This window comes from Mauremys reevesii, linkage group 3 (genome assembly GCF_016161935.1).
Source record: "Mauremys reevesii isolate NIE-2019 linkage group 3, ASM1616193v1, whole genome shotgun sequence".
In the NCBI taxonomy this organism is placed as follows: Eukaryota; Metazoa; Chordata; order Testudines; family Geoemydidae; genus Mauremys; species Mauremys reevesii.
The window spans coordinates 154,459,783-154,487,494 of record NC_052625.1 but is presented as its reverse complement, the minus strand read 5'-3'; the positions used below and the strand labels follow the sequence as shown (position 1 = coordinate 154,487,494).

The 27,712-nt window shown below is 39.3% G+C and overlaps 1 protein-coding gene across 4 annotated transcripts in view; it reads left to right on the top strand.

Annotated features, from left to right (window-relative positions):
- The window catches only part of FAM135A (family with sequence similarity 135 member A), a 158,497-nt gene that overhangs the window by 116,221 nt on the left and 14,564 nt on the right, over positions 1-27,712 (top strand). For 3 of the 4 annotated variants that reach the window (XM_039529293.1, XM_039529296.1, XM_039529294.1), the window contains exons 17-20: positions 2,313-2,404; positions 3,669-3,766; positions 19,778-19,929; positions 22,353-22,463. In XM_039529293.1, the coding sequence (XP_039385227.1) occupies positions 2,313-2,404; positions 3,669-3,766; positions 19,778-19,929; positions 22,353-22,463 (453 nt within the window). Of the gene's footprint in view, positions 1-2,312; positions 2,405-3,668; positions 3,767-16,331; positions 16,431-19,777; positions 19,930-22,352; positions 22,464-27,712 lie in introns of those variants that run through there. The other variant, XR_005595899.1, reaches the window with a different exon arrangement.

Genomic DNA, 27,712 nt, shown 5'->3' with positions numbered 1-27,712 from the left:
GAGCAACTAACTGCACGTGCCCTGCCCTGCAGCTCTTTTCATATGAGCCTGCCAGGCCCTGGTTGGCTGCTCATCACAGCCCCTCTCCTATTGGCTGCTTTCTTCACAGCCTCCCTAGGGCTCCATTAACCCCTTACAGGCCAGTGTGGGGCGGTCACCTCATCACACTCCCAAAATGATGATCACCTATTCCACCAGAGCCTGCAAGTTCTCCATTTAATTGTATAGATGCTCCATGGTTAGACATTAGAGAGCAGTCTTGCTCAAAAGAAGTTCAAGAGATCATGCTAAATAGTAGAAAGCCTTTTACTAGGACTACTTACCTCTCTCTAAGTGGAGGTGTTTTTCCAACAGGCCTCTCCATTACAGAGTATCTCCTTCCCATTCCTCCATTTAACACATATTAGATTACTTATTGGGCCTGAAACCTCCAAGGTTAAGCTGTTAGTTTTCTGTCAAGGTACATCTGGCAGCTGTTCCAACCTTCCACCCTGATCTGTTGTTTTTTTCTAATGACATGTCCATAAGGTTTTTGAAAGGTCTAGTCAAACTGTATCATCAGGTGCAAGACCCCGTTCTCCGAGGAGGTCTAAACTTAATGTTGTCAAGATTTATGGGTCCCCCTCTGAGCCTTTGGCTACTTACTCTCTACTATCATTGAAGGTGGCATTTTTGGTTCCCATCACCTCAGCCACAAGAGAAGAACAGCTGTGTGCCTTAATGTCTGGGCCTCCCTATATGATCTTTTTAAGGACAAAGTTTACCTGCGTCCTCCTCTGAAGTTTGTCACAAAGGTGGTGTCCTCTTTCCGTATCAACCAGTCAATGTACTTACCTGTATTCTACCTACAGCCACATTTGAGTAGGGAAGAGGAATGTATGCACACTCTGGACATCAGAAGAGCTATGGCATTCTACCTGGACAGAAGTCCTCCCAACTGTTTGTAGCTGTGGCAGACAGAATAAAGGACAACCAGCCTCCACTCAGAAAATTTCTTCTTCGATAGCCTCTTGTATATGCATGTGCTGTGACCTGGCTAATGTAACCCTGCCAAGCAGAGCCACAGCTCATTCAGTGAGATCACAATCAATCCGCCTCAGCGCCTTTTTCTAGCACATGTTCCAGTTGTGGACATTTGTAGAGCGGTAAACTCATCCTTAGTCCACACGTTTGCATACAATTATACTGTCGTTAGAAGTAGTGACGATGGTAGAGTTGGACAAGTTCTACAATCTTTATTGAAATAGACTCTGAGTTTCATGGCTTGAGTCATCAAGAGTGGAATGCACATGTGCAATGACTCGAAGAAGAAAAAAGTTATTAACCTGTTAAATAACTGTTGTTCTTCGAGATGTGTTACACACATCCATTCCACAAACCGCCCTCCTACCCTTCTATGTTGAAGTTCCAGCAGAAAGAAACTAGGGAGACTTGGGGGCAGCTCTGACCTTTATACGTGTACACAGTGGTGCACAGTAGCAGAGGCTCTCGAGTCACCCAAAGGGTACCAGAGAGGAAAAAAGTTTCCAGCAGCAGGACACGCAGACACCAGGAGTAGAATGGACGTGTTCAACACATCTTGAAGAAACAACAGTTACTGAACAGGTCAGTAACCTCTTTTTCTATAATCCATTTTTCTTTTCTACTTTACTAAACTTTACTATTACTATTACTATTACTATTACTATTACTATTGGGGGGAGGGATGGCTCAGTGGTTTGAGCATTGGCCTGCTAAACCCAGGGTTGTAAGTTCAATTCTCAAGGGGGCCACCAATCCTTATATAGTGCTACTTCTAACCAGTCCCTTATTCCTCTCTCCCATCCCTCAAATACTCTAATCTTCCTTTACTCCTCCCCCAGTCTGAGTTCATTTAATTGAATTTTATCAAAATTAGTTAGTACATTGTTGTACTTTTTTGCCTTAACATCCAGTGAATGTAAAATATTATATACATATTATATATTATATTATATACGCCAGAACTTAACTACGTAAGTCCTGGGTTTTGCAAAATGACTGAGCTTTGTGTCATTTCTGTAGATTGTGATTGTATCATTGTGTTTGTATCATTGTGTTTGGTTTTGCTATTACAGCATCAGAGGTCTTAATTAGTTTTAATTTTGATATGGTAAAATATAAAATTTGCATTAGTTTGCTGGGGAGTGCCAGCACTGTCTGTCCATTGTATCTGTCTTGTTTCTAAATTAGTATATTTACCTTGTTAAATAGCAAGATAACTTTTGTCATAGCAAACCTTTTAACCTTTTTTGTTTGTTTGTTTGTTTGTTTTGTTTTGTTTTGTTTTAAAGGTAATAGTGCCGATCTGAGATTAGTGAAGACTTACATTGAGCTTGGACTACCCGGAGGACGAATAGATTTTCTTATGTCTGAAAGGAACCAGGTATTTGTAAACAACAAAAGGATTTTCATACAATAAATTAAATAGTATACATTTTTTAAAAATAATATTTTCTTAGTTACCATTATTATTGTATTATAATGAATTTAGACCCTGATCGTGCAGAAGTATCCATATATACAGACTGCTTAGCCGTTTCAGATAACTACTGTAATTAGGGAGACTCAGTGGTCATAAAATGGTCCATGCAAGTGAATCCCTTTGCAGAATCTGAGGTTTAATTTTATTATACACTAAAGCAATTATACAAACTGGCATGACCTTGAAATTAAATATATATTATAATGTATACATATTATATAAATTAATACAACTCTACAGAGCTTTCAGAGGTATAGTAATATAATCTGGAATCCTCTCTTCTTCTCAGCATAATAACCAATTAAGTCTAGAACACCCCTAATTTTTCCCCATCCTAGCTGACAGGAGTGAAGCCTAGGGTGGGAAGAAAGAAGAGCTAATGTTTCATGGATCAGAATCTGAGAACCACAAAATAGTCAGCCTTTTTTTTTTTTTTTTTTTTGTCATTGCATTGCAATATTGGCATTATGATGATAAATCAGTAGCAGTTACCAATCTTAAATTTCTTTGATTTTTTTAGAATAGTTTTCAAATGACTTTAGCTTGAAAAAAAAATATAGCTGACATTTTAATATGATTTTTATCCAGTTACAATACATGTTCTAGATGTACTTCAGATAGCCAGTTATTAATGGATGTAAGGTGAAACAACTCGTATGATCTAAGTCTACAGCCACTGTAACTTGTTGTTATTAATTAGTGTAGAGAAGGAGTCCTAGACTGAAATAAGGGCCCTCTTTTCACACTTTGAAATAGGAGAGAGCTGCATATAGTAAATTCTACTATTGCATACAGTAAATTGCTTCATGTGATCATTTCAGATACAGTGTGGCTTAATCTGGGATATGTGGTTTGTCTTTTCTCTGTCCAGCTGATGAGAACTGTGCATATGTGATAGAGGTTAGACTAACGGTACTGTTAATATTAGTTTTGGTGCTTTTTAGAGCAAAGTGCTTATCATAAAATTATGTACAGACAGTTTATTCCCTCCTCCCAAAAAAACCCACCCAGGGGGTGCTGCAATGTTGTGTTCTGATATCAGAGTTAGTAAGCATGATTTTATGGGTAGGTTTAGTTGTTATATATTTGGTTAATAAGAATTTATACTGAATGTAAAATAACTCACTGTATTTGGAACATACGTAATTATTTTTCCTTTCTACAGAATGATACCTTTGCTGATTTTGATTCCATGACTGATCGCCTTTTAGATGAAATAATACAATATATTCAAATTTACAACCTAACAATTTCAAAAATCAGGTAATACCTATATTTCATATTACTTTATTTCTATAAAATATATAATACCCACTAGAAAGTACACAATTAGTTGTCCTAAACTATCATGCAATTACTTGATATTCAGGTACAAACAAGAAGAGGTTGGGGGAAAATGAAGGTAAGAGAAAATTAGATGATGTGAGCGTCTAAATGAAAAACAAAAGAAGTTTTAATACACAATATTAAAGCTATAAATAGTATTATGGCTGCAGGTTACTGACTTTAAAAATGTAACAGTCTACAACATCTTAAAAGGAAAATTTCTTCATCAGTAACTGAAGTTCTCAGAATATAATATATTAACTTTTAGATCTACACTGTGGGAATTAGTGTGATGGTCTCTGCTTTAAATACTTTAAATTTAAGTATTTAAAGACCATTTTAAGGTCTTATGGTAAGGATTTAGACAGCACTGCAAGCTGTTGCATTATAGGCATTGTGAGCTGATTGTAATGTATTCTGGGCCCTTCTGGATTATTGCCTTCAGTAACCTGTCTGAGAACATCAAGGAGGAGATATGTCATGCAGAGGATCTTATTTCCTAGATGGACGCCATTCCATACCATCAATCCTTGTTAACTCACAATACTCATGGAGGCACCAGTTGCCAGCTCCATATTTAAAGTTGTGTTTTGGTTTGCACTTTAAGAAAGAATCCATGCTTTTTATTATGAATTAACAATTCAGAACTATTGTTTTAGGCTCTCTGCAAACGCAGACAGACATTGCTGCATTGGTTACACTTGGGTCATGTTTTGAAGTTTTTCTTCATAACAGTAACAGCTGGCTAATATTTTTAATGAAAGTTGAGAGAGAACAACTGAGTCTGTCCACACCCCATGCTTTGGGAAATGCTGCTCCTCTGCCTTTTCATCTGTATCAAACTATGTACTTTTCATTTGTTTTCACAAAGCTGCATAGCATCCTTGGGGAGATTAAAATGCATAAACCGTGTGTCTGGACCTTGGAGTAACTGTTTAGAAGGACCCAAAACCTTTTAGATGCTCATTTCCATTAATTCATTCTTTGAAGGAAAAGTCCAAAGGGGAAGTGATCTGTTCAGAGAGTCCAAATGGCTAAAACTCAGTATCCAGGCCTCTTATGAGCAGATAAGAGTTCAACACCAGAAATACCTTTAAGTCCCTTTCCACCAAGGGCACTACTTCAATTTGTATTTAGTTAACCATTCAGCTCTCATCCTCTAGAGTTCTTTTTGTTAATGTGAGTGCCTCTTGGAGACCGTTGCATGAGGAAGAAAGGAAAAATATGTATTAACTCAGTAATTAGAGTTCTCTGAATATAGTGCCTTGCAAATCGACACTGAACCGTCATTCTTCCCCACTTCTCTTGGAGTTTGAAATGATTTAGATGAAAGAAAGAGCAACTCAAGACATTTACAGGAACAGGCTTTTTAGAATGGTAATTACTGCCTAATTCCTATGCACCCCCTAATGACTAAACTGGTTTAGAATGGTTTTCAGGAACACAAGGGCATGGCTCACAACTCCTACATGAGGATCTGCACAAGCAATTATATGAGAGAATAGCAGACTTCAATTCTTTCATAATTACTAAAAGTCCTTTCCAGTCCTACATTTATATGATTCTATTATTATTCAGTTAATACATAGATGGACTGACATCAAATACCGTGGGGAGCAGGGAGAGTGAAGTGCCATCCACTGAGACACCATTTTAAAAGGTTATCTTTTGGAAAGCATACTATGTTAAATGCTGTAGAGCCAGCAAGTCAAAATATATTACACACTACAAAACCCTTAACAGAAATAACACTTCTGTAGGGCATTATGTCTGGCAGCAACTTATATAAGGACTCCCAGAACTCCTGTGTTCAAGTTACACAAATGTATAGTTCTTAATTTTAGTCTTCTATAATTTTGTCCTTGTGAAAAGTGCTGGATAGGCATCTCTGAAGACTGTCCCTTATTCATGTAGAGAGCTAATGCATGATGAACAGTGGCAGTACAATGTTAGTACTGCCACACTATATTACCAGTTAGTACACCACACTATAATACCAGTATAGCTTGTCAAACTGATGGAATCTACCTGAAGTGTGGGAGGCTAGTTTATTTTCTGCATTCATTTAATTTTTGGTTTATCTCCTGAGACTGCTTTCAAGGGTGCCAGTTGTGGTGTTTTTATAATATAGACATATGTCCTCTATGATTGGGTTGACATTTGATTTCTTTAACACACAAGTTGACAAAAAAATTAGCTTGGTAGCAAAATTTATTACCAATCTGGGATGGAGTTAGAATGGTGATCAATAGAAGGGAAGGTTATATATCCTATTAACAACACTCATAGGGGAACAAAAGCATTTAGAATGAATACATTTTAGTAATCAACTAATGCACATGCTTTTTTTCTCTAAATACAGACAAACAGAGCAAGGCAACACTAAGTCAATACATTTTGAAAAGCTGCATATCCACAGTGGACTGCTTAGAAAGATTTGCAAAACAGAATAGTGAATTAATGGAAAAGTACAGCTCCAGCTCCATTAATATACTAAGAATAATACATGACTGAGGCAGTAAGTTTGGCAAAGGCTCAGGGAAGGCCTGGATTCCATAATGTCCCTTTTTTCCCCCTTTGAACTGTGTAACTCAATGTTTTTCAGAGACTCTGCTGAGGTTGAAGAATTTCTGCTGGTCTACCAGAGGCCAGTGCTTATTAAGCCCTGTCTAGACTGGAAAAATAGGTTGTGTTTTTAAAATGTTAGCTAATACATCATAACTAAAATGTTTAAACACTGGTTTAGACAGGTTTTAATATCCTTAAGTTGTTTTATATCTGTCTGCATCAATGTTTAAAATACATTAGTTACATTTTTTAATATGACCCATTTTTGTAGTAGACGGAGTCCTAGAAATACCCACATTAATCCCTGCTATTGTCTCTGCCAAGAGAGGGTTGAAAATGCCCACATTAATCCCAGATAGTGCCACTGAAAAGCAGTGAAGATGCCAAAATAAGTTACTAAAACTTGTGGTAACTTAGCTGTTACTTTTTTCAGAAATTTTCTCTAACAAAATTTGCTGCCTGGCTAATCACGTCATAATATTACTAACACTCTCAGTGCAAGTTTTGTACTTTTTGTGGTACAGGAGGGCTTACTATGCATTTTGTAGCATAACTTGAAATTTGTTCTAAATATAATATGAAACTGTACCTTTAGATTCACCTGAGCACTAATAAAACACATTTTCTCCTGTGAAGTGAGAGAAGTATTCCAGACAGTGATCTACTTTCTCAACTATGATCTCACTTTGCTACCCTCAAACAAAATTCACCTGTTATCCACTCCAAAACTTGGTACAGCTCCACAACTACTTCTACCTCCATTTTGCTAAATTGTGCTGTGATGAATTTCATTGCTCACCTTCATTATTGTAGCTGTGTCCTTTTGTGGGTTCACAGCGTCACTTATACAAAACTCCTGTCCAAAATGTGGCCACGTGGCTTATCACTTCTACATGCAAACATAATTGCATAGAAAAGAACCCTGCTGACTCCCTTCAACTTATGTATCTGCTTCCAAAAATCTCATCTTTTTCAACATCCTTTATGTTTATAATGCTATCTACTGTCACGATTTTTATATTCCTATAATATTAAGTATCCCAGGGCTTGTGTGTGTGCTGTGGCAGTAATGCAAGTTGAAAAGACAATAGTGTCTCAATCCTTTTGGGAGTGTGATATTCATTTATCAGGAAACTGTACTAACGTACACTGAGACTTTCACATGTTAGTATGGAATAGTGAGATTGTACTGTGTTTCATTTTATAATACAGAATTGATCTAGATTGGAATACATGTTTATAGTTTTTATTATTTGGTTTATGGTACAATATGTCCATTTTACTATTTTCCAATGAATGAGTGAAAACTTGTGCTCAGAGTGCTTTGTAATATTCCCACCTACTGTTCAGGATTTCATACTACTATCCCTTACTGCAGGGATATCATGGCATGCTATAGCTACTTTCATTCATGATCTACATGTGTGGGGTGGATTTATATAGCATACACTTTCAAAAAAAACTTTGTGCTCAGAATCTCTTTGTGAGAACATTCTCACCATTTTTTTTGTTAGAAGGTGATATTAAAGACTTACTTATTTAGTGTGTTGTTCACTTAAACCTTTCGGTTTAAACAGCATAAATTCCAAGAAGTTGGTTATTTGCTCATTAAACTCTCTTTGCTAATTGGAAATGAAAGTGATGGGATTCTGATGTACAATAAAACAGTTCATTCCAAATCCTTTTGTTTGTATTGCTAGTGATTTGTTTTTAGGAGAAACGTGGTTTACTTAGTGCAGTTGCAGGAATTTATCATGAAGCTCACTGTCCCCTTGAAGTTGCTTTTAGCCATAGTGTAGAAGGAGAAAGGCTAGCACTGTCTTTTTTTCCCTATAGTGGTTACAGATTAATCCTATGCAAACAGTTGTATATAGTTATACTGTAGGCTAGTTTCATAGTTAATGTAAATTTATTCAGGTAGCTGTATTTTTAGAGCCTTTGTTTTTAGATTCTCGGGTACATTCTAATGCACCATCTTGCTCCAGACAGTTGTGGTTCCCAGAATTACTAAGGCTGTTCATTTGTACATTGATATCACTGACTGTTGCATTAGATCAATATTTTAGGATGGCGGAAAACCCTACATACAGATCTACAAACATGACATCTCACAGCTTGGCTGCTTGCTGCTTAACTGATGTGAAAGTCATTTTCCTTGGACGCCCAGAAGATCTTAGTTAATAGTAGTATAATGGAGCTTCTGATCCACACTGGCATACAAGAGGTTAATAGGACCTAAGAAGACTGTGCAGGAAGCAGTCAATAGGAAAGGGGCTGTGAGGAGCCTGCCCCTTCAGTGACCCACATAAGAAGAGCTGCAGGGCAGAGCTGGGTCAGTTACTTCTGGAGCTCAAGGAGGGAGGACTGGATGCCTTGCAGGTGGATGGAAGCTAGCACCCTGGACAGAGCAGTGCTGGGCTAGAACGGGGAGCAAGAAAGCTGTCTGGCTTCTAGAACTGGCATGCTGAAGTCCTGAGCCGAGGGCAAAGAAGGTGCTGGGGCTATGGGGTAGTGGCCCAGGGAAATGCACTGAGGAGTTGGAGAGGACACATGGCTGCCATCTTACAAAGTCTCTGGGCTGGGACTTGGAGTAGTGGGCAGGCCCAGGTTCTCCCCACTTGCCACTGGGGAAGTGGCTGGACTGTTGACTGCAGAGCCCCCAAAATGGGGAAGCATAGATCGTGACATGGCCGAAGGGCTGTGTCATGAAGAGGATGCAACAGTCCGTGGAGTGACATGAGTCCAGGAGCAGATGTGATGGCAGGCAAGGCACCATCAGAAGAGGGCATACCGACCTGTGGAGCTAATCCCCATGATGGCTAGCAAAAGGGCCAGCGTGGTGAATGGGGCCCATCACAAGTAGAAAGGACTTTACAAGATCTACATATGATGCCAGATGATAGTGATTTGCTTTTGGGCACAGCAGCATCTTGTCTCACTTTTTTCTACAGACAGCCCATTTATGTTGTACTATCTGCTATATATAAGGTTAGCTGGCCTCTCCAATACTATAAGACTTCATTTAGTGGTTATATTGGCTTCCCATTCCCAAGTTCAAAACTATAAGGTCTGTTCCCATCCAGTGGTGTCTTAAATTTTTCAAAGGGTTAGTACACGTATTTCCTTCATGGGATTTGCATTTGGTACATGCTGCTTTAACGAAACCACCGTTTTAGTCATTAGCCACGTATTCTCTGCATCATCTCTATGAGGACTCCATATCCAGTTGCTGTTTCTTTGGCCTGCAAAGTGGGGGGAAATTCAGACTTGAATGTCAGGTCCACTTTATAGAGCTTTTCATAGAGACATGGTATCGGTTCAGTCTCACCCTAGTTTTATTTCTAAAATTGTCTTTGATTTCCACATTAATCAAACAACTTGTTTACCTATATATTTTCCAAAACCCCACATGAATGATGTGAAAGAAGTCTACATTCCTTACTTGTTGCTGCATCATTATCTTTTTATTTAAACAAAACCAAAACCTTCAGAGTTTAATCCAGATTGTTCGAGGTCTATGCCGGAAGAGTTATTTCCGGTTACATTACTTTCTCTTATTGGAATGCTAAATGTAATCCTTCTGGTCTGATAAAAGTTCACTCCACTGGAGCTCAGACTGCTTCTGTGACTTGTCTTAAAAATACTCCTAATGTAGAGATTTCTTAAGGCTGCCACTTGGAGTTGAGTCCATACGTTTACAAAGCACTTGATGTTTCATTTGGCAAGCCAGTCCTTCAATCTTTACCTTTCTGAGACTCCAGTATCCCACTTCCTTTATGGTTCTACGGTTGGGAGTCTCCAAGAGTGGAATACATATTGATAGTCACTAAAAAAAAAAAAAAAAATGTTACTTCCCTTACAATAAGTGATGTTCTTCAAGATAAGTAACTTTTTTTTTTTGGCAGCAACTTTGGATATTAATTTCCTGAACTTGGGTAGAAGTTGTGCTGGCTTATTTGTATGCTTCACATAACATATCATAGGGGGAATGAGAACTGTCTCAAATCTTTATTATTCAGAAAGTCAATAAATGCAAGGCTGTGTCATCTTCTCCAAACACTCTACTGTTGTCTTAATGTGACTGTATAGAAGGTTACAGCGTTTTTTCCCTTACAACTTGAATTGGAAAACACAGTCCTAACTCAATGCCACTGTGTTCTCTAGTATAGACCTCAGAACTGCAGTAGAAAAAGTGATCTAAAATGATATAAAGAACTGTCAAACTCTGTTCTGTTAAGAAACAAAAATCCTGATTTTAACAAAATTTTATCCCTTTAAAATATGAGGTGCTCTGTATAGAAATGCACAGTTAGGGAAGAGTGAAGGGGATTGATTGATTTAACTGTATGTACATCTATACCTTAAGATATTTGAATTTGCTTTAAGATTAACCTTAACTCTGAATTTCCTGGGTTATGATTCTTGTTTTGGAGATAATTACAACATCCATGCATCAGAGGGGTAGCCGTGTTAGTCTGGATCTGTAAAAGCAACAAAGAATCCTGTGGCACCTTATAGACTAACAGACGTTCTGCAGCATGAGCTTTCGTGGGTGAATACCCACTTCTTCAGATGCAAGTTTTTTTAGACTAAATTACTTATAAGTATTCTCAGCCTTAACTCCATTTTAACATAGATTTTGTTTAGGAATACAGTAGTAGAATGTCTTGTGGTTCAGACAGTAGACAGGAATTCAGGAGATCTGTGTTTAGTTCCTGGTTCTGCCTCAATCTTCCTGTGTGTCTTTGGGCAAGTCTCTTTTTTCCGTGCATTAGTTTCCCTGTCTTCCACATTTTCTCTGTCTTGTCTATTTAGGCTACTAGCAAAGGTTAAAGAATATTCAGATAGGTTAGATGTATTCAAGTCCTGATGAAATTCATCCTAGGATACTTAGGGAACTAGCTGAAACAATCTCAGAACTATTAGCAATTATCTCTGAGAACTCCTAGGAGATGGGTGAGGTCCCAGAAGACTATAGAAGGGCAAACATAGTACCTGTCATTAAAAAGGGGAACAGAGAGGACCCTGGAAATGATAGACTAGTCAGCCCGTCAAGGCTGATTCCCCACTCTGGCACTTTGAGTGCAGAAGGTGGGGGCCTGCAAGGATTTTAAATATTAATACTGGCCACTCCAGGCTGGTATTAAACTCCCACGGTCATAGCTTCTCTCTGACCTTGAATGGGTAGATGCTGCCACCACCCAAGTGTAAACCCCCATCCTCCCTTTTGAGAACCCAAGAAGGAACAGTTGGGAATTCCTTCCTGTGTGGTAGCCTCATGCCCCCCCGTCCCCGGGGGGAAGAGCTGAGCTAAAAAAACAAAGGAAATCAGCTGTTGCCACCAGCTAATTAAACAACATATGCACAAACCTCTTAGGGACACAAAAATCCAATCCTGTTATTAAAAAAGGTAAATTTTATTAAACCCCCCAAAAAGAAAACACATTTGAAACTTAGGCTTTTTGCTAAATCTTAAAAAAACAATTACAAAAATTAAGCATCAAGATAGCTCTCTTAAGGTTTAGCTTAAAGGTTACAAGCAAAACAAAATCATCTGGGGTTAGCACAAAGGAGTCCATAAGCCAATAAAAATAACCCTAATGGTGTCTTCCTAGACATTCCCTGATTCACTTACATATCTGGGGTTTCAGATAAGTAGGTTTGAGGGATGAATTAATGCTTTTTCATACCTGGTTTTAAAGCTGCTTACAGATTGCTCTGTGTCTCCGCTCTTCGGAAAACAAAAACAACAGACTAAAGGGGAGTCTTGTTTCAATTTTTAAAAGTTCTAGCCTTCCCATTGGCTTTTTTGGTTAGGTGCTCACTCCCTTCTTTTTACCTATGGGCTTTTTTTTTTTTTACCGTTTACAGGTAAAGCAAGTAGAGAACAGCTACTAACTGGGATTTTATAGCTAACTGGCTGGCTGGGTGTCCATAAAAAGGAGCTATGCCCCCCCTTCATTTATCACACAGCCTAATTCCAATTCCTGGAAAGATACTAGAACAAATTATGAAACAATCCATTTGTAAGCACTTGGAGGATAATAGGGTTGTAAGGAATAGCCAAAATGGATTTTTCAAGACCAAATCATGCCAAACCAACCTAATTTCCTATTTTGGAAGTGATAACAGCCTAGTGGATGTGGAGGAAGCAGTCAATGCAATATGTCTTGATTTTAGTAAAGCTTTTGACACAGTCCCCTGTCAGGATTCCCTCCCCACTCTGAACCCTGGGCTAACAGATGTGGGAACCCACATGAAAGACCCTCTAAGCTTATTTCTACCAGATTAGGTTAAAAACTCCCCCCAGGCACAAACCCTTTCCTTGTCCTTGGATGGTATTACTGCCACCACCAAGTGATTTAGACAAAGATTCAGGAAAAGGACCACTTGGAGTTCCTATTTCCCCAAAATATCCATCCAAGCCCCTTTACCCCCTTTCCTGGGGAGGCTTGAGAATAATATACCAACCAATTGCCTTTAATAAAAGTACAGACCAGACCCTTTATTTTTAGGACACTAAAATCAATCAGGTTCTTAAAAGAAGAACTTTATTATAAAGAAAAAAGTAAAAGAAGCACCTCTATAAAATCAGGATGGAAGGTAATTTTACAGGGTGGTAAAAAGATTTAAAACACAGAGGATTCCCCTCTAGGCTCAACCTCAAAGTTACAAAAATAGAAATAAACCCCCCTGTTAGCATAGGGAAAATTCACAAGCGAAAACAAAAGATAATCTAACACATTTCCTTGCCTTTACTTACAATTTCTGTAATATTAGATGTATTATGTCAAGATATCTTTTCAAGAGATGATTTACCTGCTTGGTCTCTCTCTATCCAGAGGGAACAACAAAGGGAGCACAACCCCCTTCCCCCGATTTGAAAGTATCTTCTTTTCCCATTGGTCCTTTTGGTCAGGTGCCAGCTAGGTTAATTGAACTGATTAACCCTTTATCAGTAAAATGATTCTGTACCTCTGGCCAGGAGGAATTTTATGTTACGGCATACATAAAGGTTGTTACCCTTCCCTTTATATTTATGACATCCCCCATGACATTCTCATGAGCAAATTAGGGAAATGTGGTCCAAATGAAATTGCTGAAAGGTGGATGCACAACTCTTTGAAAGACCATACCAAAGAGTAGTTATTAGTGGTTTGCTGTCAAACTGGGAGAATGTATCTAGTGGCGTTCTGCAGGGATCAGTCCTCTGTCTGGTACTATTCAGTATTATCATTAGTCACTTGGATAATGGAGTGGAGAATATGCTTATAAAATTTTCAGATAACACTAAGCTTGGAGGGTTGCAAGGATTTTGGAGGACAGGATTAGAATAAAAAAAGGCCTTGACAAATTGGAGAATTGGTCTGAATTCAGCAAGATGAAATTCAATAAAGACAAGTGCAAATACTTCATTTAGGAAGGAAAAATCATATGCTTAACTACAAAATGGATAATAACTGCCTAGGTGTTAGTACTTTTGAAAAAGAACTAAGGATTATAGTCGATCAGAAATTGATTGGGTTAATAAAGTGATGCAATGGCAAAAAAGACCAGTATCATTCTGGGATGCATTAAGAGGAGTGTCATATGTAATATAGGGGCGGCAGTTGTCCCCCTTTACTTGGCACTGGGGAAGCCTCAGCTGGAATCTGTGTTCAATTCTGGGCTCCACACTTCAGGAAAGATGTGGACGAATTGGAGAGATTCCATAGGACAGTAACAAAAATGATAAAAGGTTTAGAAAACCTGACCTTTGAGGAAAAGTTTAAAAAAAACTGGGCATGTTTAATTGTGAGAAAAGAAGACTGAGGGAGGACCTGATAAGTCTTCAAATAAATTAAGGGCTATTATAAAGAGAATGGTGAGCAACCATTCTCCATGTCCACTCAAGGAAATATAGGAAGTAACAGGCTTAATCTGCAGCAGGCAAGATTTAGGTTAGATATTAGCAGGGGTGTGCGCAGAAATTTAAATTTTGCTGCTTTTGGAGTCGCCCTGGCCACGGGGCCAGAGGAATTCTGTGCTCCTACCGATTATTGGGGAAACCCAGGCTTCTGCTTTCCCCTCTTTGTGCACACCCATGGATATTAGGAAAAGCTTCCAAACTATAAGGATAGTTAAGCTCTGGAATATGTTTCCGGTGGGGGTTGTTGATTTCCTATCATAGGAAGTTTTAAAAAACAGGTTGGACAAATAGCTGTCAGATATGGTCTAGGTTTACTTAGTCCTGCAATAGTGTGGGGCTGGATTTTATGACTTCTCAGGGTCCCTTCCAACTCCACATTTCTGTGACTGTTAAGATCAGTACCTGACAGAGTGGGCCACTATCTCGTGGAATCACTTATTGTAACTATGAATTCAGTGGCAAAAAAACTGTTAATGCAGAATTAAAGTTGCTTGGTGTTATGTCCTCCCCTTGCAGAACACTGAGTTGAGCAAAACTCACAACTTTTGAAAACCAGGAAATGCACAGTTAAGATTGCCCAGGCACCCTCAACTTTGTCCTCTCTCAGCAAAGCCCCAATACGCCTTGTTAATGCACATACCTTTACTCTGCTAACCCCACAGTTGTTGAAATGTACAAGCTCTTCACCTCCTTTTACAACCCATTTGCTCTCACCCAGAGGATTCCATCTAACATTACTAATGGATCTAAACAGAAAAGGAGGAGCTACCCATGTTATCTTTCTTCTGGTCCCTTGGAGCTGACAGTAGCCAATGGAATTTTTTGCATACACTCCAGGTGACATCAATATGGTGGAAGCCGTAATTGGGCTTGCTTGGTAAAGATGTGTTTGTGATATGAGAACACATGCAGATTACTTTGAAGGGTGTGACAGAGCTGTGATTATGATTTCAGATCTGTGTTTTGCACCCTCATGTTTTGCAAGAAAAGGAATGAGCTGCATGTGTACCTTCAGGATCCAGTACGCATCATTTAAATGCAGAATTATGTAGGTTATCAGGGCATAGGGCTTTTATTACAAAGGATGTTGTCAGCATTGAAGTGGAAAATGAAAGGATTCTAATGCTTTAATAACGGTTAAGAGGAATTATAGGGTGAGATGGTATCCTGTCAGTAAGTGTAAGGGAGTTGTAAAAGGCTGTGAGGTGGTTCTTAAATTGTAATGTGTGGTATTCTTTCTGGGGAATTGACTAAGTGTGCAAGTGTACACCAAGATCTGGAGACAGCTGAACCATGTAGCACCAGGGGCTAGTGTGAGTATGTGCATATTGAGGCATTGCTCGAAGAAGGTAGAAGAAAAGTGGCGTGGGCAATCTTCCCCTCTTTGTCCTTCAGTAGTGTTAGTTCTAATCCTGCTTTTAAAAGGAGGTGAAGAGTGTGTGTGTGTGTATATATATATGTATTTCAGAAACTCTTGAATTGGCAGAGTAAAGGTATATGCATTAACAGGGCATATTGGGGCATTGCTGACAGAGGGCAGAGTTACGGTTACATGGGCATCCTTAGCCAGGCATTGCTTGGTTTTCAGAAGTTTGTTTTGTTCAACTCTGTGTTCTGCAAAGAGATGACATGCTACCAAATAACCTTAACGCTATGTTAACAGTCTTTTTCCATTAGATTTCCTAACGTTTTGAACAGGAAAAGACTGGTTGGTAGGACTTAGTAGTCATTTAGGCAGCTGCACATATCAGATCCCTCAATTTGCATACTAAGCCAAATTAACCGATAGTAAGCAATTCCCCTGTCATGGTGTACTCCTTGCTGTCCCACAAAATTCTGCAACCTCATAATCTAGGAATTGCTGAGAATCCACACATTGGCAACCCACACATTTCTTTTCCCTCCGCAATCAAGACACCTGCACTGTCCGTTCCAAACCTCCCACTATGTGTCTTTGGAAACACCACATTAATCTGCCCCAAGATCAGAAAGTAGCAACTTACCCCTGTCTCCTTGCTTCCCCAGGGGCGAGTAAAATACAGATTTTGTCAAACAACCAGTCCAAGGCTTGCTTACCACCCCTCTTCATTGACACAACTGGCTGCTGACTATTCTGTGTTCACAGTAAGCCGCTTCATAAAGTAAAATATGTTATAACAGAGACCGCTTTTAGCAAGCAACATGAAATACTAACTCTTCACTGCAAAGGTGCACAAAGTTTCAGACTAGTGATGTCAGTGGTGAGATGTTCATTAGGGGCAATGGCATCAGCACATTCTCTTGAGTTACCCAGGCAAGCATAAGTGGCCGCATAGAAACCCTCTGGTTTTTTTTCTTTATTGGTGCATGCACACTGTAATAATTTCAGACTGAACATCTATGCAGGCGAAGAAGTGGACATGTTCTTAGATACCTTACACAATTTGGATCCCCCAAAGACTTAGTGGGTGCCATGCACTACCTTGGGTAAAAATGACCAATTGAGACCATTTTGCCCTGCATCTCCATGATAGCCTTATCTCTAGTTCTGAGGGGAAAAACCACACAAGCACCCCGAGAAATTTTTTGAAAAAAAGCAAATCTCTCTAGAACGCATGGCTCAAATGACCCAAATGAGGGTCACTAGAACCTTTTTTAGCATTCTCACAAGGAGGGGTGAAAGTAACTTCATTTCTTACTGGTACGGTCGTATTACAACCTCCCTTCCCACCTCCACTCCTACACACTTAACTTCATGAATCTCTTTGTGTGACTTTGATACAGTAGCTGTCTATTAGTTTTATTCTAGAGTATTGGTAATAGCTTTAAGGTATGTCTACACAGCCGATGTTAAAATGCTGCCACAACAACACTTTAATGTGGCTGTGTAGTTGCGGCTCCAGTGCTGGGAGAAAACTCTCCCAACGTTGTAATAAAACCACCTCCATGTGGGGATGAGCTACCAGAACTGTCTACGCTGCCACTTAGAGCGCTGAAACTTTTCTCATTCAGGAGTGTGAAAAAACACTCCTCCTCCCCCCCGAGCAAGGAAAGTTTCAGCGCAGTAAGTGGCAGTATAGACAGTGCTACAGCACTGGGGGCTATTCCCCTCGTGGAGGTGGTTTTATTATAGCACTGGGAGAGCTCTCTTCCAGTGTTGGAGCCACGACTACACAGCCATGTTAAAGCGCTGCTGCGGCAGCGCTTTAACGTTGGCTGTGTAGATATACCCTTTTGTGAATGACTTTCAGCTCCTTCATTTGTTGCTGTTCTTTTTAACTGACAATCCTCCATTTCCTCACTTCTAAGTTTAAACATACCCGTAAGATAGGCAGAGGCTGGGGCAGCGACAGACCAGCAAACAGTAGCAAGCCCCCACAGTGGGAAAGAGGTGTGAGATGAAGAAGTTTCACCCGGGGTGCCAGCTGCTTTGGAACCCAACTTGTGCGCTGCCAAGTCCTATGCCTTGCCTTCCCTGCTGCTGGTTCCTGCCACTGGCACCCCACAGCTGCCAGCAACAGGGACTGCTGCAGAGACTCCCCCAAAGAGCCCCGGCACAGGAGAAGGAAGGAGAATCCCTGGCTCTGGTTCTCCCCAGTTGCAGCCAGGTGAGCTCTCCCTCCCGCAGCTGGCTGAATAATGAATGAACCCAAGGGCTGGAAGCAGAGCGCAGCGCCACCCCTCTGCTTGCATTGCAGTCCTTAAACAACCTCCCCACCTCCCGCCTGCCACCTTTCAGCTCCCCTAATCTCCGAGGTCAACTCTGATTCCCTCTCCAGCTACGCTTAGGGGTGGTCAGTTTGCTTGCAGAGAGGGATGTTTGCTGCAATCCATTCTGCCTTCATGGATTTCACAACATGGGCCCCTTCCAGCAACATCTCCCCTCTGGTTAGTCGTTCCCTCTTAGTGAAGGCTGAATTATGCAGTGTTTGATTCTGCAAGCAATTACATTTAATTATATTGTTCCAACGGAAGGGACAATCACACCGGGTGCTTTCTACTGTAAATTGCGCGCCTGACATGACAGACTTGACCAATAAGAAGCAAGTGGTTACCATGATGGCACTCAAAAGCTAATGTTCAGAATCACGTGAACGTCTTCCACCCGACAAGAAGTAAAAACTGAAAGGGAGCATTTTGTTTCTAGAGAATGTAAAATATATTTAATTCAAGAGATAAATCTGATTTTTTGTTATTACTACAGTTAAACCTAGCCTATTTTACCTATTTGTACCTAATGCTTCGGCCACTTTCTTACCGGTATGCCGTACTGGCTTACTTTCACCTCTGCTCACAAGGCATTGCAAATTTCAAGAAAATCACACAAGCATGCAGATTTTAGAGCACTTAGAAGCGTTGGCCTTTAAAAAATAAGGATAGAGAAATAATGGAAGGAGATGGCTTTTCTACATACCCATATACAAGGCTCAGAAATGTGTGATGTGGTCCATTCATCTCAATGGGATGTTCTCAGCTCAGTGAGAACACCGAGTAGACATTACATCTCAGCGCTATTGTTTCAGTTTGTAGTATGAACTTTTCCATTCATCTCAGTGGGTGTTCTCATTTCCCTTCTGTTGCACCACTATAATAAGCTATTTGGGTCATTTGAGCCGAGTTTACTTTGCAGCACATTTAATGGAAAAATCCTTTTAAAATACTTGCTTTAAGAGGAGAGGCATGTACATGGTGTATGTCTGGTACGATAAAGCATAGGACAGGGATATACTTGTCCTGCTAGGTGTGCCCAACTTTCAGATAGGTGAAGAAGAAATGCTCCGCTCCTCTTTACCAGTGGCAGTAACACATTTGATATACTCCTGTGAGCCGTAGCTATCTTAATTTTGCAGCTAGCTCGACTTGCTCACCACTCTGGAGGAACAACTGAACCATAAAGCTAAGTATTCAGCTCTTTAGTCCATTCCTCAAGCAAATCCACCTGAGATGTTGCTTCCACCAAAAATAAAGTATCTATCCAGATTGTCTTAAATGACATTTTCTTCCTCCCAGGAATACTTCTAGAGTCTGCATCATACAGGTTGTCTTGGCAACTGACAAGCATCCATCCCACTAACCTCCACAATCATTAAATACCAAAATGATGTCTTATTCAGTCATTCACATGACATTTAAAAAGTTTTCTCTGTAGTTGGTGTATAACTGGTTCAGAAACAGTAAACTTGAAAAAAATTGGCTGATGTGTTAACTGAAATAGGTTTTTTATGTGTTTAACAATTCTGAGGAGCTCACAAAAGACTTCTTTCTAAGCTAGTTGGGCAGTTTGGAAAATACTGAAACATATAGTAGTTTGGTTTTTTTGTTTTGTTTTATTACTTAACATTATGAAGCCGGGGGCGGGGGGGAGAGTGGAAATAATCCATTTATTTATTCCTTAAAACATTTATAAAGGCATCAAATTTCACTTTAAGGAAAAATAAAATAAAAAGAATTTCCCCAAGGTTTCATTTTACACTGTTTTTCTTTTTAAATAGTTTTATTGGACATTCGCTGGGCAATTTAATAATCCGTTCAGTGCTCACAAGACCTCGGTTTAAATATTACCTCAACAAACTTCACACCTTCCTGTCTCTCTCTGGACCACATCTTGGTACCCTCTACAACAGCAGTGCTCTTGTTAATACAGGTAAAAGCTTCAACGTTATTTTCAGTAGTATGAATTCAGGATAAATATGTTCAGGAGAAAAATGAGTAGGCATCTCTTGCCTTTGAAATGTTAATAAAAGGCACTTCTAGGTCTTTGTGTATTCTTTGGATTAGGAAAATCAGGCACATTCTTACACTCTGCTTTTAGGAACAAACGGAGAAAGAGGCAAGTATAAAACCTTAATTGGAAAAAAGACAACAATTATAAGAGCACATCAATCTGTTTGAACCAGTTTTTATGTTAAAATATTTTTCAAGGTATAACCTTCTAAGATTAGTTTATTGATAAATACCTAGCTATGATATAATTCAACAAATCTTAAAAGAAAACAAATACTATAAACAGTTAAATGCATACAATGTACAAAAACACCTGTGATCCTTGCATTCATAAAAACTAACCAACACAGTTCAAATATTGAATATCAAATGCGCTCAACAAACTGCTAGTGAACAATGGTGTTCCCACACCTTGAATACTGCGTGCAGTTTTGGTCGCCCCTCGAAAAAGATAAATTAGAAATGGAAAAGGCACAGAGAAGAGCAACAAAAATGATTAAGGGTATGGAGCAGCTTCCATATGAGGAGAAATTAAAAAGACTGGGACTGTTCATCTTAGAAGAGAGATGAATAAGGGGGGGATATGAGAGAAGTCTTTAAACTTATGAATGGTGTAGAGAAAGTGAATAAGGAAGTTTTATTTACCCTTTCACATAACACAAGGACCAGGGGTCACCCCATGAAATGAATATGCAGCAGGTGTAAAACAAACAAAACAAACTACTTCACACAACACACAGTCAATTTGTAGAACTAGTTGCCCTAGGATATTGTGAAGACCAAAAGTATAGCTGGGTTAAAAAAAGAATTAGGTAAGTTCATGGAGGATGGGTCCATCAATGGCTATTATCCAAGAGGATCAGGGATGCAACCCCCTTGCTCTGTGTGTCCCTAAGCCTCTGACTACCAGATGCTGGGACTGGACGATGGGATGGATCACTTGATAATTTCCCTGTTCTGTTCATTCCCTTTGAGCTGTTTGGCATTGGCCACTGTCGGAAGACAGGATACTGGGATAGATGTTCAATTGGTCTGACCCAGTTCGGCCATTCTTGTGTTCTTAACAATCTACAGACCAAATAAACAATTAAGGAAAATGTATAATCTGTGTGCATACATTTTCTGAATAGAAAAAAGGTGAAAATTGTTGTGCATTATTTGCCCAAATATAATTTGCTGGAGTTGTGAGGATATCAGTGAAACTGAGTGGGCTTTTGAAACTTGGCATGTACAATATGTAGCCCTCAATGCATGCTTTACCGTGGTCGGGGGGAAAGTTTTGCCATAAGTTATCCCAAAAAATTACACACTAAGCATGAACAACCTATTATTTGCTTTTAATATTCCAGATGATGTGAGATGTGGATATTTGAGTATTTTTATAGTCAGCAGTGAGTCTAGTTGGCTGTAGTCATCTTAATAATAAGGTTAGACCTTTCTAGGTATCATACAGAAAGCGTTTATATCTGTAAAGAGTTGGATCGCTTGTGGTTGATCACTTCTCAAGATAACATTTTCTTACAATAACCCTCATTGCTTTACATATGTTTAATGGATTATAAATTTTAAGTTAATATTCCAGAAAACTCAAATAATTATATGTGATATAGCATTTTAGGACTGAGCATGACTAGCATTAAAACTTTGGGTATATTTATATGTGACCACTTGAGAATACCTGGTAGTTTTCTTCTGCTTTATAGCGATAACAAAGGCTTGTAAGAATTTCGGAAAAGTCATATTTAGACAGATGACTTTACTTATCAACTGGGAAAACGAGATGTTGCACAACATCCAGAAGGGTGTAATAATGAGACCTCTTCTCCATTCCTCTCCCCAGTCCAGAGAATGCCTTCCCTTTCTTTTCTGCCTACCTTCCATGAGTCTTGACCTCTGTGATTCTAAAAAGTCATTTGTTTTGGTGAGATGTGACACTTGAGTCTCTCTTATATTTTGGACAGGTTATATATTTCAGCATCAAAACATATGAAACATTGTTTTAAAATGTTGAGAGTATGTCTGTATGTTACCTTATGGTTAATATTTAAAGACATACCTTGATATTTTGGTGAAAGAAGTTTTTCCCCTAGCACCAAGAATATTAACTTTGGTTTAACTAAGGACAGTATTCATTCTTTATTAATACATATCAGATAAGAAACAATGATGGCTGAGAGAACTATACAATGGTTGTGGGCTTGATAATGCTAACATAAACATAAACATGAAATAAAGAATGGGGGATGTAATGTATGGACATGTACTTTACACATTTAATTGCCATTTAGTGATTCTTATTTTACTGTTGAAATATACTTACATACACTGTATGTAACCATACAGGTCTCTGGTTTATGCAGAAGTGGAAAAAGTCGGGTTCTTTATTACAATTGACATGTCGAGATCATTCAGACCCGCGGCAAACCTTCTTGTACAAACTTAGTAAAAAAGCAGGTAAGCTTTGTTCATGTTGTTCATCTTATAGGCAAGTTAAGTACAGGATGTCAATGAAAAGAAAAATATAGAAAATATTTTTTAGAGAAATAATTGCATGTTCTACCATTCTGTCAGCTCTACTGTCCATTATTTGTCTATACTAAGTATTACTTCCGAAATAAATCAGACACTGTGTTTGTACTGTGGTAGGTAGATCATCGAGGAACTTTCTTTCTAATTAATGAACAAACTAGCCGACCTGTATTTGGGGCTGATCTTGCCCCAGTGTTGTCTGTGATTTAAGTGAGAGTAAGATTGAATGCATTATACAGTCGTGAAGGACCAAAAGCAGGGGTTACGTCTTTTTATTTCTAGAGCTGTTTGATAACCTAAGCAAACCACTTACATTTTGTCTTGTAGGTGCAGAATTTTGACATCCTAACATGATTTATTTATTTAAACTTTATTTGGCGTTTGCAATCCGGTAAAGCTAAACCACAACATTCTTATCAATGATGTTCAGGACATGAATACCTCTAGGAAGTTGAGTCATTTTGCAGTCCTCAGCAGTGTGTGTCATGGTTTGTGGCTGCCCACATTGACATAGGGAACCATCTCTAAAACACCACCAAAATTTTGCTGCAGCACAAATTCCATGTCTGGTACAAAACCAGTTCAGAAGGCTTCATTGCCTCCATGGTAAATCAAACCCAGGTTGACGTTGAATGGGTTCAGAGACAAGATAATTATTTGTCACTTTCTCTGCAGACCATGGAGCTCACCACGTGTCCTCTACTATAAATCCTTCACCCAGTAAACTTATCCACACAAGGAGATGTGAGGGCAGATGACCATGTGGTGGATTAAACAAGTATTTTAATTAACAGTAGATATGGCATATTACACAATTTCGTCACGAGCTTTGCTACACTTTCCTATCTATGAACACTGGGCAGAGCAATATTGCAGTGATAGAGTAAGTGTGCCTGAATATGCATGGTGGAATTAAGTTGTATGTCGATCATCTTTGTGTGAGATGAGTGAGCACATACTGAAGCATAGTCCTCCGCCACTGAGTAACAGAGTGCCAAGGCTGAAGTGTGTAATGTTTGGGCGTTGACGCCCCGTGTTTTCCAAGCAGGTTGTTGAGCATTTTGACCTTAGTTGCTGTCTTTGTAAGATGGTCACAATGTCCAATGTGATGCCTAGATAGACCGGGTGTGAATAATGCTTTATTTGTTAACATTGAGAACTATGTTCGGCTCACTTGTGCATGATGTAAGTGAAAGACACTTGACACAGTCTTACTTCCACCGACGACAATAATTGGCCGTAGCTGCCATATCTGCATTCAGAACACTCTCAAGTATGTCAAAGGAGTGTGACTGAGTGCCGAGACATATGTCTGCATAAACAAACTTACAAGACCTGATATATGGTAGGTCCTTCGAATACAAGTTTAATAACTTTAGAAATAATTGTGATCCTTGCAGGAGGCCGTTCTTCTGGTGCCTCCAAGCACTTGTTCTATCACCAATATGCACATGGAAATGGTGATTTCTCAAAAGCAGAGCCATCACACATACTAATCAACTTGGCATAGTTCTAGACAATTTCACCAAAAGGTCTGTGTGCCAAACCATATCATATGCTGCAGTCAGATCAAGGAAAGCTGAACCAGTCTTCAGCTTATGTCGCTTCATCCTATTAGGTAATAAAGGTAATAATTGGAGATATACCAATCTCCTAGAACTGGAAGGGACCTCGAAAGGCCATGGAGTCCAGCCCCCTGCCTTCACTAGCAGGACCAATTTTTGTCCCAGATCCCTAAGTGGCCCCCTCAAGGATTGAGCCTGGCAAGCAGCATCCAATGATTCTATAAGATGGTCAGCAATCTCCGGATTACCTGACTACTCATACTGCCTCAGAAAGTCTGTACAATCCTTGTTCAAACATGAAATGCACACTGGTTGGAAGCTGCATGGATATGTTGCACATGCAGCTTTAAAAATGGCACAACAGAAGTGACAGTTTACATCTTCCATGGAGATGATGTTTAATGGGATGGTTACAATGCTCCGTTCTAAATACTCTTTAAAGGAGCCCCAATCTGCCTTCTGGAAGTTCCATCTAGGCTTTGGAATGCTCCTGTAATCGGAAGACGCATTCCCATCTGAATCTACGATGGACAATGTTGGCTGTGTGGAAAATTACAGTACAGTACATGCCACTGGCTGTGGGTGATTGGCAAACGACGTGACCCAGCACAGGTCTGGGCAGTAGTCCCTATGCCAATGTGCTGAATGGAAAGTGCCAGGCTGCTTAGTGTCATAGACCAGTGCAAGATCATTATTAATTGCCCACCCCAACAGTTCATCATTTGGGTCTGCAGTCGCATACCCCCACTTGCTATTATGACTATTAAAGTTGCCAACCTATACTGCTGGATGCTTACGCCTTGGGAGGACTTGTGAACCCCATGTTTCATTTGATGGCTTATATACATATGCAATTTGAAACCCAGCAACTTCAGTTGCGTTGCAAAAGAGTGAAAATTCAATATGGACAGCATCCGATATATCAATATGGATGTATGTGGCTCTACCATGTTTCAGTTATCTTGAACTGATGTGCTTCATTCAGCACAATGTGAGTTTCATGTAGACAAATGATGTCAGTCAGAACTTCCTTTGCCAGAACACCAATAAGTTCCCACTTGGCGGCAGACAATCCTTCAACATTCAGCTGGAGGACCTTAAGTACCTTAAGTACCAGACCTATGACCAGAAAATCATTGTCAGGAACATGTTTGACCAGTTGACTGAAATTCTTGATAATCCTTAAATTTGATCTACTAGTTAGATAGTCTGTTTCTCCAGACCGCAGATGCGCTGCAGCGGGATACTTAACGGGGACACATCGTGAACACCGATCCATTGTCTCCCAGAAAAACTTTGTAATATTTTATATCAAGATTCTGTACCTCAATAGTTTTTCTTAAATCTTTTTACCCTTCAATTACAAGTTTATTCTGGGTTTGAGCTCTTGAAACTTATTAGCATTTTTAAATCTGCAGATGAGGATTGAGAGACAACAGGATAATTCAGAAGGAAAAGAGTCCAAGTTTGTGCTTATTAGCTTTTGTGTTTTCGGTTATTCTAGGGACAAGCCAATATATGTTGGAGGGATTTAAACCATTATTAACCCAATGAAATTTTCCTGCTATCATAATTTTATAAAATTATTACAAACATGATGATCAGTTTTCTAATGTTGCTGTTCTCTTGATGCTAATTTTAAAAATGCTGCCGTTGCTTTTGGGAATAATATCCTTAAAATCTGCCTATCCTGTCTTTAGCAGTCACAGTCTGTTGGGAAAATAACAGAGCAAGGCACAGATTATCCAACAGTTCATAGAATGTATTGGAGACAATTTTTTTATTTCAGAACATGGAGAAAGCTACTGGTGGAGAGGCTGTGTTAGATTTTATTTTGACAAATAGGGAGGAACTGATTGAGAATTTGAAAGTGGAAGACAGCTTGGGTAAAAGTGATCATGAAATGGTAGAGTCCATGATTCTAAGGAATATTAGGAAGGAGAATAGCAAAATAAAGACAATGGATTTCAAGGCAGACTTTAGCAAACTCAGGGAGTTGGTAGGTAAGATCCCATGGGAAGCAAATCTAAGGGGAAAAACAGTAGAAAACAGTTGGCAGTTTTTCAAAGAGACATTATTAAGGGCACAAGAGCAAACTATCCCACTGCGTAGGAAAGAAAGGAAGTATGGCAAGAGACCACCCTGCCTTAACTAGGAGTTCTTCAATAATCTAAAAATAAAAAAAGAGTCCTACAAAAAGTGGAAACTAGAATTACAAAGGATGACTATAAACAAATAACACAAGTACATAGAGACAAAATTAGAAATGCCAAGACACAAAATGAGATCAAACTAGCTAGAGACATAAAGGGTAACATCATTAGAAGCAAGAAGACCAAGGACAGGGAAGGCCTTTTACTCAATGATGAGGGGGGAAACAGTAACAGAAAATGTGGAAATGGCAGAGGTGCTTAATGACTTCTTTGTTTCGGTTTTCACCAACAAGGCTGGGGGTGATTGGACATCTAGCAGTGAATGCTAGTGAAAATGAGGTAGGATCAGAGGCTAAAATAGGGAAAGAACAAGTTAAAACATTACTTAGACAAGTTAGATGTCTTCAAGTCTATTACTAAAATACTCCGAAGATTATTTTTCTTTTTGAATGTGAAAAGTTAGGTAATTAATCACAATATATTAAAATATATCATTTCACTGATCGTTTCAGGTCAGTCCATACTAACTGTGCTTTGTCTATGTCTCTTGCTCACAGTGCTCCAAACTCTCAGTTTTGACTGCTTCAGAGACCCAGCTTGATCTTGGTCCATTGGCTAAGAGCTCATCAGTCAGAGAACTGTCTCTATCCCAGAAGTCTCCTGCCTTTGTAGGCAAGCTCTGGTTTACCTGGGAAGTGTCACTTTCCCCTGATATTGATTTGACTTGTCCTTTCTGGCCAAGTCTCTTGCATGGCCAAATACCTACCTACCTACCTACCTCAGATTTCCAAATACCATACAGTGTAAAAATTAAAAGTCAACTGCATTTTAAAAGGCTTATTAGACTCTCCCACCTGACTTATTAAGGGCTGAGTAGTTCAGTTGTCTGGATCATTGGATAATTACCTGTTCTATTCATTCCCTTTGGGGCACCTGGCATTGATTACTGTCAGAAGACAGGATACTGGGCTAAATGGACCATGGGTCTGACCCAGTATGGCCATTCTTATGTTCAGACATCATCACCTCAAACAATGTTGATGATTCAGTTGAAGACCTAGGAGCAGATCCTCATCTGGTGTAAATTATCATAGCTCCATTTCAGTTGAGAATCTACCCGCTACTGCAAGCGGCTGCAGAGTTTTGGCCTACTTTGAACTCCTTCTCTGATGATTGTTAGTGTTACCATATCTGGTAGAGGCTTTGACTGCCATAAAACAAAAATCTCTTGGATTACTGTTGTTTTACGGAAAACCTCTCTGAATAATCCTCAGAAGAACCTGTGCGTCTTTTGTTACAGTATGACAAAACCATTCAAAATGTCCCATCCACTTTCCTATGAAAAGTGTGCAGACCTTAATCTTAATTGTAGAGGAAATGAAGCTATACCAGCTATCAACTCTCAGTAATACCCATTCATCTCCAGATACCTGATTTACCCATCCAACATACCAGT